This window comes from Lissotriton vulgaris, chromosome 9 (genome assembly GCF_964263255.1).
Source record: "Lissotriton vulgaris chromosome 9, aLisVul1.2, whole genome shotgun sequence".
NCBI classification, from domain to species: Eukaryota; Metazoa; Chordata; class Amphibia; order Caudata; family Salamandridae; genus Lissotriton; species Lissotriton vulgaris.
The window spans coordinates 392,702,143-392,719,745 of NC_141697.1; the positions used below are offsets into that span (position 1 = coordinate 392,702,143).

At 47.3% G+C, this 17,603-nt stretch overlaps 1 protein-coding gene across 1 annotated transcript in view; it reads left to right on the forward strand.

Annotated features, from left to right (window-relative positions):
• Window positions 1–2,435: 2,435 nt before the first annotated feature.
• LOC147690175 (cholesterol 24-hydroxylase-like) overlaps window positions 2,436–17,603 on the forward strand; it is a 471,985-nt gene continuing 456,817 nt past the window's right edge. The window contains exon 1 of the mRNA XM_086936649.1: window positions 2,436–2,664. Within this exon, the coding sequence (XP_086792775.1) occupies window positions 2,528–2,664 (137 nt within the window). The 5' untranslated portion in view covers window positions 2,436–2,527. The remainder of the gene's footprint in view (window positions 2,665–17,603) is intronic.

The window sequence follows — 17,603 nt, forward strand, 5'->3', positions numbered from 1 at the left end:
CTCCAGCGCCACAAGGTAAAATAAATGGCTACAGCGCTATTCAAATATCAGCACTCCACTGCACACAAAAACATCCTCATTTTCAACATCCGGTCTCTAGCTTTCACAAATGCGAGACCTGTTGCATTGCCGATGCTTCCTTTTATGTACAGCTTACTCGACTCAAAGGTATCAAAGCGCTTTACATGAGCACAGGCAATGACAGACGGACACGTTCATTTTTCAGGCACAGGAAGATTAAGTGATTGCCCAGGATACTTGAGCTTCCGCCAACTAGGGTGACCAACTGGCATTGGTGCAAATTCAGGACGGTGAGTGTAAAAATTCAGGACAAAGGGTCAAAATTCAGGACACAAATTCAGGACAGGAGGTCAAAATTCAGGACAAAATATCAGGACAATTGGATAAGTTTTACAGACACGTCAGAGGTCGCGCAATAGTATATAAGTAAGCCCAGCCATATCCAAACATATTCAACCATTTGCAAACCTATCCATCATGTATCCTTCCATCTATCCTTTCACTCATCCATCCCTTCATCCAACCTTTATCCGTCCATCCACCCTTTCACCCTAGCCATCTGTACACTCATACATCCACTCTTCTACCCATCCATCCATCCATTCACTCATCCATCCCTCCATCCACCCTTTCACTCATCCAACCATTATCCATCCATCCACCCTTTCACCCTATCCATCTGTACACTCCTTCATCCACTCTTCTACCCATCATCCATTCACTCATCCATCCATCCAGCCATTTACCCTTTCATCCAGCCATCCTTTCACTTACTCATCCATCCACTCAGTCACTCATCCTCCCTCCCATCCACCCTTTCAGTCATCCATCCATCCTCCCTTTCTCTCTCCATCGACCCTTTCACTTAGCCATCCATCCACCCACCCATCCATCCACCCACCCATCCATCTACTCATCCACTCATGAATCCATCCATGGACCCCATCACTCATCCATCCTTTCTCTCATCCATTTATCCTTTCACTCCTTCACTCATTTATTCATCCTTTAGTCCATCTACCATCCCTTTCACTCACTCGTCCATCCTTACATCCACCCTTTCACTCATCCATCCATCCATTCACCCTTGCACTTATCAATTCACAATCCATCCATCTTTTCACTCATCCATCCACCCATCCACTCACTCATCCACCTTTTTACTCATCCATCCTTTCCCTCATCCATCCACCCTTTTACCCGTCCAGCTACCCTTCCACCCATACATCCAGCTATTTACCCTTTCTCCCTTCCATCCTTCCACCACTCACTCATCAATCCACCCATCCTCTTTTATTATCCATCTATTCAATCTTTCATTCATCCATTCACCCTTTTACTAATTCATCCATTCACTTACTCACTCGCCCACCTTTTCATATTAATTTTGAGCTGAGCATTTTTGAGCTGCAGGAGCCATTCTTGGACTGAGACAGAAGCCACCCAGGGCAGAGACAGGATCCACCACAGGTGGGGGGAAGGGGGAGGGACAGGGGCCATCACTGGGGGAGGGTAGGCAGGAGGGGGGCCAGGATCCACCAGGGTGGGCACAGGGGTGGGCATGCGGTATTCTAGTATCATCTTGGTCTCTTCCAGGGTGGGATAGGGCTCCTCACCCCCTCCTGGACAAGACAATGAGAAGTCAGTCTCTCTTTCCAAAGTGTTACTTTTGTCATCCCCCACTGTGATGTACAGTACTTAAAGGAGATACTCCAAGAGAACTAATATATCCGTTTGTCCTCCATACTTTGTTAGTGTGGGTGCGATTGTGCCATTTCTTTATTTTATTATATTAAAGACTTCATGTTTGAAGAATCGAGGTTTGTTTACAATTTAGTGACAGTAATTAAGCTCTGTGCTGTGAAGAGCGTGCTGCCTCGGTGTAATCCAGACCGGTTGTAGGATGTTTGGGGCCCTGGGCAGAAAGGGAATGTCTCACACAAATTGCAGAGCCATGACGCATTCAGGGCTGTTTGCATCTGAATAGATGCCCCCTGCTCCTGAAGCTGCAGCCCCCCCACCCCCTCCCCTCAGTCACCTCACCTCTTAACAGCTCATCAAGGGCTGGAGGTGTGAGGTGGGGGCTGCAGCTTCAAGAGCAGGGACATCTATTCAGATGCAAACAGCCCTGAATGCGTCATGTCACGTCAAGAAGGAAGGTGAGTGGAAGCTGTGCCGGCTTTAAGGAGGTGCGACCGGTGGCCGGTTAAAATTACGGACAAATGGCGTCCGTTAAAGAATCCTTCACGGACAACGGACAGACGGCCGATATTACGGACTGTCCGTGAAATTTACGGACGGTTGGTCACCCTACCGCCAACACGTGAAACTGGTTCCCCAGCTTGAAGATGGGCAGCTCTGGCCCGTAGCCACACCCTCTCCCCTCCACCCATCCATTTCTCCCGCCTCCACCTATTCGTTTGGCCTGTTTTCCTTTCAGAAAGCGATCGCCCATCCTGGATCTTTTTGTCCCTCGTCAAATAGAAGCACCAGTCGGGTTGATAACATGGATGTATGGAGCTTTATTTCCTGGCTGTTGCTCTCTGTCCTGGCCGTGGCAGCCCTCGCCTTCCTGGTTTTCTGCTGTTATGTGAAATACTCGCACATGAGGTTTGACCACATTCCAGGGCCCCCGAGGGAGAGGTGAGCCCAGCGAAGACTTTCTTATCTTTTCTTTCTATCAAAGGGCAGGGGGTTCGAAAGACAAACCGCTCGTAACTCGGTGACAGCGTTACTTTACTTGGAAAAACTACTGCGTGGATTTCTCGGTTTTCATTTTAGTAAATACTGCCCGAGAGCTGTGGTCAAAGTTTGGCATATATATATATATGTATATATAATTCTGGCTATTAAACTCAAAATCTCAGGCAGGTCTAGACCTTCACGCAATGCGGAAAACTAGCTGGCACATGCATCAATATTGCATTTTGCGATTCCTTAATTGCGAAAAATAAGGAATCGCAATTAAGGAATTGCAAACTGCAATGCATCAAGAAATCGCTATAAAAATAGCAATTTCCTCAAATTCCTTAATTGCGATTCTCCTGTTGCACCCCTGAAATCTTCTTAGAAGTACATTTTGCAAACTCACATGCCCCAAGGGCACATGTGTGTGTAAAATGGAACTTTGAAAAATGCTCTTTAGTGCATTTTTCAAAGTTTTCGCAAATTACCATGAAGGTCAACTTCATGGTAATTTGCTCCCCTTATTTGGGTATTCGCAAATTTTTAGAGTTTGATGCATTGCATTTAAGGAATCTCAAATTGCGATTCCTTAAATGCAATCGCAAATTTAGAAATCGCAACATGATTGCGATTTCTAAAATTGCGAAAAACATGATGCATCCCAATTTTTGTCAATTGCATTCGCAAACACCGAAATTTGCGATTCGCATTGTTTGTGAATGCAAATGACAATGATGCATGTGCCCGTTTATCTTAACCCTTTTCGCAAATTTTGCAGCAGCCTTTCTTGTACTTTTGTGTAATGAAAGTTTAAAATCAAGAAATTTCACAGTGATTTCTGTCACAGTTGGACCCGTAGCACCAAATGTACACAAGTCACTATTCTCCACTGCATTAACCAGGATTACATTCTGTGGCTCTCTGGTGCAGCACATTAACTAATGGAGGTTTCATAGTGTACAATAGCACACTACACTGATTACCAACACTTGCATTTAATTTCCATTTAAGCTGTGCGTTGTTTTATATGTAGTTACCTGAAGGCAAAAGACTGAAAAAAGTTACAGAATATTTAGTTTTTTTGTCACGCCTTTGACCACACCCCCCACGCTCACCCACCCCCATTGCACATAGTGTCACAGTTTCCATACTTTTTCAATGCATTTTAACCACTGCCCAAGAGTTGTATTGATTAAATAAAAGCCCTCTGTTACTTTTATGTACTGCCTTGACGTAACACTGCCAAAACAATGACATGCTCATTTAGAGAACAATAATTTGAGGATGTGAGTGTGCTGCCCTCTAGAGTCATCTCAATATCATACATTTTAAAAGTGGCTATTTGCCAATTTTATGTGCAGCCCACCACTCCACTTTTATTATATATTCTTAACTTTTTACGTCTGGGTTTTGACAGTGCTGCCATAAAACGAACCTTTTGCTAGCAATTTAATGACGTTTCACACAATGCCAGACTTCCTGCTCTGCATTGCATGAATGGGAAACACAGCGCAGACTGTTGCAATAGGAATTTCACACAAAATCCAGGTAGGTTTTACACTGTATATCTATTCCAGCAGCAACTAGTAATATCTGTGGAGCTCACAGTCAGCTTACCTTTTGCATCGACCGTTCACCGGTAAGTGCGCTAACCAACACTAAGGGCAGTATGGGCTGCGACATCCACATTCAAACTCAAGCAAAATATATATACAAAATTGAGCGTGTGAGGAGGCTCCCCCCCATAACAAAAGATGCACAACACATTCAAGGAATAACACACCATGAAAGAACACAGAGCTCCATGAGAGAACACAGAGCATAGAGAATAGAGATACATACCGACAACACCTTTCCCTTTTTGAAAAAATGAAGATAAATATTATAGGAAATTGTACAAAAATCCTAAACCAAATTTTCATCAATTAAACATTTTCATGCAACATAGTCATCCTTGAATTTTGTGGGCATGCCCGCATTGTGTGAAACTGTGAGAGTGGACACAAACCTTTTGACCCATCTGTGAATCTACACTAGTCCCAGCATCATCAAAAGAATTGACAGGGTCACTAGGCATAGAGACAAAAACAGAATCACAGGGTACAAAGACCATGGTGTTAGATCCACTGCCAAAATGCACTTCAGAATTTAGCCCCAAAAAATCATTTAAGGAAGTTTCATCACAATCCCTAGCAGATTGGATTTTCTGAGCTTGATCAGATGTATTTTTGACTACATCTCTCCTGCTCCACCAGCCTTTGCTATGCAACAGAACCAATCCTTTCGAAACTTTCTTCCCTCTTACAGGTGTTGCAAATTTAGATTCACCTTTCTTCACCCTTGTTTGAACCCTGACCAAATTGCAATCACGAATGTTCAACTCTATGTTCTTGACATTATGTTTATCAAAAAGTTATTTTGTGTGAGTTTGATTAGTTTTCACTCTATGAGGCAAGCACCTAAGTTGACAGATTTTGTTTTACTCAACTCCCATGTCTAATCAGGACACATTGCTCACCTGGGGAAACTCTTGTGTAACAAAACAAAAGGGCACACACATGTAGTGCTATGAGGTGCCACTAAATAGGATCAAACCTTTTCTTTTAGAAAAGGATCCACTTGATGCCCCTTTGTCAAAGCTGTCTGCACACCTTCTTTCAGTAATTTGTTCATGCATTCCACAAGGCCATTTGATGAAGGTGAATAAACGGCCACTATAATGTTAGAAATTTGAAAATCAGCAACAACGTTTTTCATGATACTGACCGTAAAATGAGTCCTATTATCGGTCACTATCGACCTGGGTTCCTCTTCAATGGCAAAAACTCTTTCCAAACATTTAATTACGAAATCAGTGTTGTGAATTGGTGTTGAAGTCAAAATACACCCACTTTGAAAAATAATCCCTTTTAAAGGGCGATTTCCCTGACCCACCGTTGGTGCATGCTCCATTATTGGCTACCTCCTTGTACCGTGATGCCTAGTCACGGTCCAGGCTACAACCGCCTCTTTGAGAGGGAGGAGCTCAGGGTAGTTTTTAGGAGTGAGTTATAGTAAATAATACCCAAATGATGAGCTAAGGTTGGCAAGGGCAGCAGAGCAGAAGAGAAAGTGAAACATAAAATTAGCTACAGGGTCCACAAATTACTTTATTAGTCCGTCCCTGGGCCACGATAACAAACGGGGCACTACAAGGAAAAATTCAACCTGCTTGAGAGTCAAAGAAAGGTCGACATATTTCAGCCTATAACCGTCAGCAGAGTTATTGGGAGAGAGGGGTGGGGGGAGAGTGAGCAGACCCAAAAACCATTGAAGTGTGAAAAAGGCCGCTTTATTGGAACAGGTGCACATTTACAAATACACACACTCGGCAACCGCCTCACAATCTAAATCACAACCCAAATTTTTGTTCGTTTTTATTTCAAACCCCAAACCCCGCCCCCACCCCACACCCTCCATCACAACCACCCCCACCCGTACATACCCAACACAAAACCATACAAACCCCAATAACATTATAACATTATAACATCACCTAACAAATATAAAATATCACATCTCCGACTATAAACCAACTGATCATATCCCCCGACCCATATTCTCCGAACCCCACCTCAATCAATCTGAAAAATCCCCAAACAAGATCCGATTACAACTAACGGGTCCAAACTTGGCCCAAAAATGACCATCACATAGCAAAACCGCCACGCACCTGTCCCAAGCGACAAAAGAACAGCATAAAGACCCCATGAACACATGTTTCAAACCGCAGCCAAACAAATAAATAAATAATATAAAAAATCCCCTAAAAAGGGGGAGGGAGGGAGGGACAAAAAATTCTAAGCTCAACCGGCCACCAGGTCACCAAGCCTAAAATGGTGCCCGGAGCGAGGAGCCCCGCCCATTTATAGGAGAACGCACAATACAACCAAAACCAGCCCAAAAAACGCCCAATGGAACCTGCTAGAATAAAGACCCCCACCCAGATCTCCCAAACCACCCGGGGGAGAGACCTCCCGGGGGTCGGCTGCCCTCCCCCAAGCCCCCCTTGGGAGAGAGGGGTGGGGGGAGAGTGAGCAGACCCAAAAACCATTGAAGTGTGAAAAAGGCCGCTTTATTGGAACAGGTGCACATTTACAAATACACACACTCGGCAACCGCCTCACAATCTAAATCACAACCCAAGTTTTTGTTTGCTTTTATTTCAAACCCCAAACCCCGCCCCCACCCCACACCCTCCATCACAACCACCCCCACCCGTACATACCCAACACAAAACCATACAAACCCCAATAACATTATAACATTATAACATCACCTAACAAATATAAAATATCACATCTCCGACTATAAACCAACTGATCATATCCCCCGACCCATATTCTCCGAACCCCACCTCAATCAATCTGAAAAATCCCCAAACAAGATCCGATTACAACTAACGGGTCCAAACTTGGCCCAAAAATGACCATCACATAGCAAAACCGCCATCCAGAAAGCCGTGGGGTGAAAGACTGATACGGAGAGAGCCCCACCTTTCTGCCCCCCACACCGACCAAAAACAGGGGGGGGGGGGATGGGGGGGGGGAGCGAGGAAGAGCACATAAGCAAAAGGAAAGGAAACCAAGAACTACCACAACGACTCCCACTTATTCACCAACAAACTGTTGCACAGTCAAACAGCGAGATAGAACCTCCCGCAACTCCAGCAGATATAGGTCCATACCCATACGGGACAAATGGACACCGTCCCCCCCTAAAAAATTCCACCGCATCATATTTAATGTCACTATGAACGATGCGCCCGAAACCCAAGTCCCTACAAAAACGGGAAACCTCCAGATTCACTTTCCTCCGGGATTTATCCACCGCCTTCGGTTTCAACGCATACCTCCAAACCCTCCGCGGCACCATTTCCGTCCAAATGACATGACAACCCGACCACTGGCTGTGCAATAAGGCCAAATCCTTTTTAATTGCCCGGAGCAGGACAACCCCTTTAACAGAACCCATGTCATTTTCACCCAAATGGAGCACCAGAACATCCGGGCAAACCCCCCCTACCAACCAAGAATTCAAGGCAGGGATAAGTTCCTTCCATAACATACCCCCCCTACCCTTCCAAACCACATTAAACAAACGATCATTGAAACCCAACGATGAGCCAAAATAACTCTGACGAGCTTGAACTTGAGCTCTCTTAACGAAGGAATGGCCCACGATCCAAACTGTAATGTAAGCAGCCCGAGGACCAGCCACAGAACCTGTAAAAGAAAACAGAATCAGACAGGCAAAACAGATGAAGACGCCAGCGCTCCAGCAGCCTCATCACGAACATAGCGCCGAAAACAATTAGAAGTCCAGCGCCCCAGACCCATGATGTCCTCCCTCGACCAGCCCCTGTGGAAGGCCTCCGTGGCCGCCCCAATCCTAAAGGAATGAGTACCGTATAAAGACCCATCCAAACCAATATGTTGCAGCGCTTTACGCAGCACCATGCGTAGTTGATAATTTGTCACACAAGAACCATTGGTATGGCGAAAAACTAGAAGATCCAAAGGCCCACCCGACAGTTTCTTCCAACAAATAGCCCATTTTAAAGGGCACGTTTCCGGAGGCGAAACCGCCTCCAACCAGACACCCTTACCCATACTCCTCTGATCCGTTTTGGAGTGTGAGAGCCAGATGTGGACCCCCCGCTCCGATATTTGAACATCCCCCCACAGAAGGCCAGGGGAGGACCTGTTGCCAAGCAATTCAGACACACGAAAGGCTCCAAAAAACATCCACACCATCAACGTAGCAAACAAACACGCTTCCACTCGGTCAGTACACACAACCGGGAGAACAGAAATAACTTGAAACAGCCTTTGCCAAGACAAAGGGGATCGCAAAGTGCGTATAGCACCACTCTCTCTAGACCACCCCTCCAACATTCTCCTACCCAACTCCCCAGCCGACGGAGAGTAACCCCACAAAAGCTTACCCATGAAAGAAACACCAGCTAGTTTACCGGAAATAGTGATTCTAGACAACTTCTTATCCATCAAAACCAAAATGAACTGTACCACATCCTCTGACCGTTGCCAATCCAGTTCCCGCCAACAAGCACCCGACTCCAAAAACTCCTTCCAGGCTAACTCATACGCTGTCCTCGTGGAAGGAGCCAGGGAACCTAAAACCAGGTGAAGGACCCGGTGTTGCCTACCGTCCACAGGTGGTCTGGCATGAGAGTCGGCTCCTCGTCTGCCTCCAAAGCAAGCCCACGGAATCTCTCCCACTGTGAACGAGACAAAGCATCCGCAATGTCATTGTCCACGCCAGGAACGTGCAGGGCCCGAAAACAAATATCATGTTTCAGACAACCCAACACAAACACTCTCAGAAGCTTCAAAATCTGGGGATCTCTGGCCGACTGTTTGTTAATCACCTGAACCACGGCCATATTATCGATCCGAAAGAGAACCTTTTTGTGGGCCAACTCCGCCCCCCACAGTGTGACCGCAACAACCACAGGAAAAAGTTCCAGAAAAGCAATACTTCTACCACCATTCTTCCACTGGGGGGGCCACTGTTGAGCACACCACTTTCCTTGCCAGTAGAGACCAAAACCCTCACTACCAGCGGCATCAGAGAAGATCTGTACCTCCCAACACCAATCCACCTCCCAACACAAAGGCACACCATTGAAGGAATGTAAGAAGAAGACCCACATACGTAAGTCCTCTTTCACCTCCGCAGACAGTCTCACCCGATGATGTGGAAGGGAATGACCAGACAAAGCTCTGCCCAACCCGCCCGAACCACTCTGCAGGCAAAATTCAGATGTCCCAGCAAAACTTGTATCTCTCTCACAAACACCTTCTCTTTCCCCAACATATTTCCAACCAGCACAAGCATTTTCTGTTTCTTGTCCAACGGAAGACGAGCCTGCATCAAATGAGAGTCAAGCTCGATCCCTAAAAAAGACATGGTCGCGCAAGGACCCATGGTCTTCTCCGGGGCCAATGGCACACCCAAGTAACTCATCAATGATTGAAAAGATGTGAGAGCCGCTTGGCAAACCAAGGAATTGGCAGCACCCACAAAAAAGAAGTCGTCCAAATAGTGAGTGACAAGGTCATGGCCACTCTGTGTAGTAAACCACCATTGAAGAAATGTGCTGAAAGTTTCGAACAACGCACAAGACATGGAACAGCCCATTGGCAACGCCTTGTCCACGTACCATTTTCCAAGGAAATGGATGCCCAGAAGACACCAGTCTTCAGGATGGACTGGAAGGAGCCGAAATGCGGATTTGATGTCGCATTTTGCCATCAGAGCATCAGGGCCCGCAGAGACAACCAGCTGCATGGCTACATCCACCGATGAATAAGATACCGATGCAGCTTCAGTATCAATGAAATCATTCACCGACCCACCCTCAGGCCACGATAGGTGTTGAATGAGCCGGAACTGACCAGGCTCCTTCTTGGGGACTACACCAATAGGAGATACAATTAGGTTCTCCAGAGGCCAATCATCAAACGGGCCCGCCATTCGACCCTCACTCACCTCCTTGTCCAATTTCGACTGTACAATATCAGGGTGTTCACTCGCTGACTTCAAATTCTTGGACCAACGTCTTAAACGCGGTCCTTCATACCCCAAACGAAACCCCACCTGAAAACCCAGCAACAAGACCGACCGCAGCTCGGCAGGCTCGTAGTCCCGTAAAGCAGCGGCCAGTCGAGTAACATTAACCGGCGTACGAGCCTTTGGGCCCAGCACCGGATGAAGACTTCCCTCCCCTGGGAGCTGAGGGTTGCTGAGGTGGCACGAAAGTTCCTGGACTCTGTTGGGAACCCTGGGGGCCTGATGTCCTAGGACCCCAGCAACGGGACAACGGATGGCTCTTCCTACCACACTGTGAGCATTCGTGACGGAATTTACAGAACTGTCTAGTACAGGTCCCGGTATTAAAATCCCAACATGTGCCGGTAGGCGACTGGGAAGTAGAGATGGCCCCCACCCCTCCCCGGGTGGGACGGGACTGAAAGGGACGATATAATATAGGAAGACCGCTGGCTGTAAAAATGGTTTTACCAGAGGCAGACGACCCCATCGTTTGCTGCCAAAGGTCAGAGTCCAACTCACCCCATTTCGCCTCCGGATCCCAAGCCATACGTGCCCTAAACTCCTCATCATATTGAGCCCAAGCATAATCATTCCTAGTTAGCTGAGCCTTACGGATAACATCCATGTACTTAAATAAGGACACGCAGCGCTCAGGGAACTTCTCACAGTAGACGCTGGCAAAGATTAAAAAGGCCGCCGTCCAATTTTCTATAGTCAAAGGCACCTTAGGGCGTTTCGCCAATTCAAACTCCTCCTCCTTGGAACCCTCTTTAGCACGAACCTCCCTGTGGAGCAATTTCAACAGTTCCACATACTCACCATTCCATATCTTTTCCTTCGTACTGAGCATCAAATGAGCCCCCAAAGGCTTTGTAACACCCATGTACGGCAACTTTTTGATTTTAAGCTCTTTACTGTGGAGTACATTTTTCGTAGTGCCCAAACCAACAGTGGACGTGCCACTATCCACCTTTTCACTTGTATTGACATCATCCCCGTTTGTACCTACACCTTGATCTCGTACCACACGTCCTTTATGTAGTTTACCATCCTTTTCAGGAGCCATTAAATCTACACCAACACCAATAGACACCATATTGGGCCGCACGGCCTGAACCACATTCTCACCTGGACGTAAAAGAGGCGGTTGACTGGCTTCCGTCCTCCACGCCGTCTGTGCACCGTCGTCCGCCCTCCGAGGAGCCCTCACCGCGGGGCCGAGCACTCGTGGCCTTGACGATTCCACACGACTCCGAACCACTTGGTCCTGTAACATATCACGAGAAACAATAACATGCCCCCCCCAGACACTAACTCACGAACTTCACCCTCTTCAGGGCTATCCTCATCATAATCTAGAATGAGTGATTCCTCCAACTGAGGGGGGGCAGGGACAACCACTGAAGTCTGCCTTGACTCCACCGTATTTGAACGACCATGGGCCTTACCAGCCCTCACTCTGGACCTAGGCGGGGAGGACGACTGAACTCTTCTATACATCCCCCCCACCAGAACTACTGACAACCTGTTGACTTCCAGAAAAAGATAAACCAGTAGTATAACCACCACGTGGCACGAGAGAGGTCGTACGTAACCCGCTCCCATGTACAATGTTGGAGTCCAACGCTGAGGATGGGAAGGTCGTGCCGGACCCGGAAGCACCGCCCATGTGGAAATCCCTCGTTGGGACCATCGAGGTCGTAGTAAACCTGCGTGTGATGGCCGCGACGGGATCCCTCGAAGGTATGGGACGTGCCGCGCTAGGCTCCACCCGCACTTCTCCTCGGCGTACCCGGGCTGCCTGCCGCCCTGCCAAGTCTGCTGCCGAAGGTCGAGCTTCTTCCTGTAAAGAAAAAGGCCGGACTGGTGTGCCGGGTCCCTCACAAAAACCAACTCTATGTGCAGAAGACAAGCCGCCAACAGTAAAACCGCCACCCCTGCCAGACACCATAAAACTTCCAGAACTAACAGCACTCTTCCTTTTTAAAGCATCGCAAAGCCGAGGAGACGGCGGACAAACCTCCTCATCCGAGCTACCATCCAACACAGCCTGAATAATCCGCGAAGCAGTTCCCTGAGGATCCCAATCCTGAACTCCCCTAACAGAAACCGCACCCCGAGATGCAGGCCCCGAAACCACCTTCCTACCAGGACACTGAAACTCCCCCGCCAGCCTATAAAAAGACCCTTCTCCCTCCTCACAGTGCCGAGCAACATCCTCTCCACTCACAACCCCCCCGATAGGAAGGTCTCCCACCACCTCCAACTGATGGAAACCCCCCACCGAGCCGCCCGCGTCACCCAAATCCCCACCCGGCATAAGCATGTCAGACCGCCCAACACCCTCCCCCAAACCCATCTGGGCCCATTCCCCCTCCCCCAGTGAACTGCCACCCCCGGACACAGCTTCCCCCCCAACAGATCCCGAGGGAGAAAACAATAACGGACTCTGCATATCCCTCCCCACCGAACGAACAAGCACTCCACGGCCCTCAGGCCCTCCAACTCCAGGATTCGATACCAAAGGACGCGCGATGGGCACACCTACTGCACCACCGTCAACCGTTAATGGCACCTGAACCACATGGCGGCGTATAACGCTCAAAGGAGCGACCACCTCCTGCATGTCCTGACCCGAAGCACCCCGTAACGGTTGCTGCGCCACAGAAACCTCATCCAAAATGGCCTCCGCCCGCCCCACCTGAGAGACGTCAGTCCCCACCCCCGCGGAGGCAGAAGCCGAACGCCGCGTGCAACCACGTTGCCTGGAAGCACGACGGCCCCGCAAAACGGGAGCAGAGGCTGCTCTTTCCCGCAAACCCACCTCGGAAACCACCCCCTCCACAGGATGAAAACCACCTTCCCCAGCCACTTCCAACAACGAGGAATCCAAAGAAACGGCCGGATCAGAAGAACTAGCATCACTCCCCCGCCGGGCCCTAGAACCCGCCCGCCGAGTCCTGGGACGACCCCGCTCACTTACCCCATCCTGCCTCCGACGTTTCGGGGAGTAACAAGCTGCCACCACAGCCGACACCCTCGCAGAGGCCTCCCGCTGGGGGCGCGGGGTCTCAGTCTGACCCCGGTCGCCAATGACCAGGTCCAAACGCCCGCCTCGCTAAGTAGGCGAATAGCCTCCAACACTCGGTAATCTTCACCAGACATGACCACGAATCAAAAAACACAAGGAAACAAGACAAAAAATTCTAAGCTCAACCGGCCACCAGGTCACCAAGCCTAAAATGGTGCCCGGAGCGAGGAGCCCCGCCCATTTATAGGAGAACGCACAATACAACCAAAACCAGCCCAAAAAACGCCCAATGGAACCTGCTAGAATAAAGACCCCCACCCAGATCTCCCAAACCGCCCGGGGGAGGAGACCTCCCGGGGGTCGGCTGCCCTCCCCCAAGCCCCCCTTGCAGCTTTCTTCAGGACCTAGATTCAGTGTTTCTACTCAATGGGCTCAAATCATAAAACACGTTAAATATGTTATGTTAATCGGTTTTGTACAGAACTTAGCTGCCCAAATTGGGCTTCCCGGTGCTGACAGGAGGATAAGTACCAGATTGTGTAACAGGGTGTTGGCTGAAGGTTTATCTGAAGAGATGGGTTTTTAGTTGCCTTCTAAAGCTTAACAGGATATTTGAACTCAGCTGGACAGGGAGCGAGTTCCATAGTTGGCAGTGAGGTAAGCAAATGAGCGACGTCCTTTTCTTGATTCTCGTGACAGCAAGTAGGGAGCGATTGTTCAATCTTAGTGCTCTGGGGGCCATATGTGGTGTAATGATGTGCTGCAGTACACTTGGTGGGGTAAATATTTTAGCCTGTGTGAGATGTGAGCCAGCGGGCTACCAACCTGCGGACATCTATCACTAAAATCTCAACTGGGCCCATAAACACATTCATACAATATAGGTCGGTAAAACACAGCTGGGGATCAATTTATAGGGCTACAATAAGTTATAGATTCATTTGCCTATACATTCTTTACTCTATTACTGATCCGCAGCCCTATTTATGACTAATGGATCTATTTTAGTGATTGGTATTTGTTGATTATGACATGAATCTCATTTACCTGAATTTTCATTAAATAACCACAAACTCAAATAAAATTAAATTTTTTTATCTAAATTAATCATAAGAGCAAAAACAAATTACAGTGTTAACTCAATCTTTCAGAGGAAGTAGTTTTGGTCTCTCCAATTAAATAAGAATTCACAATAACAAGTACCTCAGGAAAAGAGGATAGAAAGAGAAGAGGCACATTCAATCAATCAATCAGTAAAATTTATAGAGCGCGCTACTCACCCGTGAGGGTCTCAAGGCGCTGGAGGGAGAGGAGGGAGGGTGGTCTTACTGCTCGAAAAGCCAGGTCTTGAGATGTTTCCTGAAGGTGAGATGGTCCTTGGTCAGTCGTAGGTGTGTGGGTAGGGAGTTCCATGTTTTGGCTGCCAGGTAGGAGAACGATCTTCCTCCGGTGGTAGTTCTCCGGATCCGTGGGACGAGGGCGAGGCTGGCAGAACATAGCTGGCGTGTGGGGGTGTAGAACAAGAGGCGGTTGTTGAGGTATTCGGGCCATTGTCGCGGAGTGCTTTGTGTGCATGGGTGAGGAGCCTGAACGTGATCCTCTTGCTGACGGGGAGACAGTGCAGGTTTCTCAGGTGGGCGGTTATGTGGCTGTGGCGGGGGATGCAGAGGCGTTCTGTACGTGCTGGGGTCATTTCGGAAGTTTGGCTGTGGTTCCTGAGTTTGACACACTACACAGATTTATTTTTACCTAGGATGGTGCGAAAATCAGACCCTTTTGGCCAAGAGTCATGGGCCCCTTAAAGAGTTCAGATGACAGGTTCTTCAGGACAGGATAGGACTGGATAGATGACCTCTACTAGATTCAACACCTGCGTCTCACCCCTCTCTGATGCTTACTTCGTCCTCGATTCTTCCGTGATCTTCTTCTAATTCTATTGCCTCCCCGATACTTCTGTGATCTTCTTCTAATTCTAATTTGCTTTTGAGAATTCTAAGTCTGCTTCATCAGGTAATCGATCAGCATTCGGACAGCATCTCTGTCTTTCAGCGTTCTGGAAGCGACTACCATGCCTAATCTAATTAACTATCCCAATTATCATTTCCTAAGGCATGTACCGCCCCCAAATGTTTCAATTCTATGAAATTCCTAATTCTGATTGGACGAGCTGAGGGGATGATCATCACACCATACTAAGTTTAATACTTTTTTCTTAAGTTCATTGTTTTAAGTTCCCGCCCTTTCATTTGTTTCTCCCAAGCTTTATTTCCCACCCATGTTCACAAACGTATCAACAACTATGTATACAATTTCACAGTTGTCCATTGAATCTTCAGGATGTTCAGCTGGTTCCCAGGACATATGTGGAGAATGTCCTTGGACGAGTCCCAAGACTTGAGCTCATTGCTCCGGAGTTATCCCCTTTGCGCATGCGGCAAAACCACGTGGGTGTCAGACTTTAGCACTCTTTTGAGGCCCAAATACGAACTAGTAGAGAAGTCAAAAGAACAAGTATTAATTTCAAAATAAAATGATTTCACTGTATACCACCTGTCTATTCTCTAATACCATTTACGTATAAAGACTATTTTTGCGTTAGCATTTAGTATATAACACAGTTTAGTTTCAGCAAGGCAGATGCTTAGCAAATGAGCTTCCAAGCAGCCATTTTAAGTGCCATTGTGCAGAAGCAGAATTTTTTCCCTCCAAGCCTTAAGACGTCATGCAGCTGCCGCATGTGCATTACATTTTCCCACATTAGCAGCCATCTTTAATCGCACTTGAGTTACTTGTTAGTAAAACACATAGGCAAGCTTCCCCCTTTCTAGGAAATGTGGAATATTGTGCAGAATTAGTATTACAAACGTTATTAATACTTTGTTACGGGGTTATATGAGAGGATTGCGTCTGAGCAGGTCTCTCTTTCACGAGTCCTTGCTCCATCAGATGTATAGGTCCTTTAATTCTATTATTTTGTTGATAGGTAACCAATGGAGTTGTGCGAAAGCCGGGCATGTGGATTTCATTTTAAGCAGACCCAAGAGGGCTCCAGCAGCAACATTTTGGGTGACCTGCAATTTTATTGTGACATAAGCAGGACTGCCCAAATACAGGGAGCTGTAAACTAGGTGAGAAAGGATTAGGACTTGCACCACTGTCCTCCGGCATTCTGCAGGAAGCCGCTTGAGCATTTTCCTAAGGGATATTAACAGGCCAAAGCAAGTACCCACCACCTTCTTAGTTTGGGAGATCATAGTCAAATCTTTGTCCACAGTTAATCCAAGATTCTTGACTGCAGTTTTAAGGGTGTAGGACTCATCCAGACAAGGGGGCCATATGAGTTGTTCCTAGAGCACCGGGTTGTTGCCAACCACTATCACCTCTGATTTGTCCCCACTCAACGTGGGACATCCAACTGGCCACCTGTTTCCAGGCATGTATTAAGTTTCTTAGAGGTGGATTTGTTGTTAAGAGACATAGAAATGACAATCTGACTGTCATATGCGTCGGACACCATCGTAAATGCATGGGCACAGAGGATGTCTGAAATAGGTTGAACATATATGTTGAAAAGGTGGGGCTCAAAGAAGAGCTCTGCGATACTCCACATTCCAACTCATAGGTTTCTGACAATGATATACAAAGTAAATATATACAAAACCATCCAGAGATTCTGTGAGAAGGTGAAGGATGTACTGGCGGTATCTGCAAGAAACATGTGCAGAACGTTTTTATATGAGCTTTAGTGGAGAGTTTAAAACACCAACAAAGTTACGGACACAACAACATTTAGAAAAAAGCAAGATCCACAGTTATGCTTAGGTTGACGTGCAGAAGTGTCAAATAGAATGGCATCTCCCCGCGGTACACCCCCAATCCATTATATGCTCAGCGCCCCTTAATTCTACTCCAGTGGTGGAGCAAATCATTGCAAACTACAATAACTCAGGGTGAGGCTTTCCGCTAGTGTCAGGAGTCGTACCTCACCTCACCCTAGCATTGGGTCCAGGTTGCTCTCTGTCCTGGATGACAATCATAGGAAGGTAAATAAAAAAATAGAAAAGTCTCCTTAGAAAACGGGAAAGGGGAGCAAAGAAAGTATTGAAGGTATTTCTAAAAGGAGGTGTATAGAGGCATGTAGAGGTATATACATTGATACACAAATGTGTTGTGTAGTTGTTTTATTGAAAGAGATGTTGAAAACAGAGGCATTAGCCTCAGCTAGGTGACATCATAGCACCCACCTACT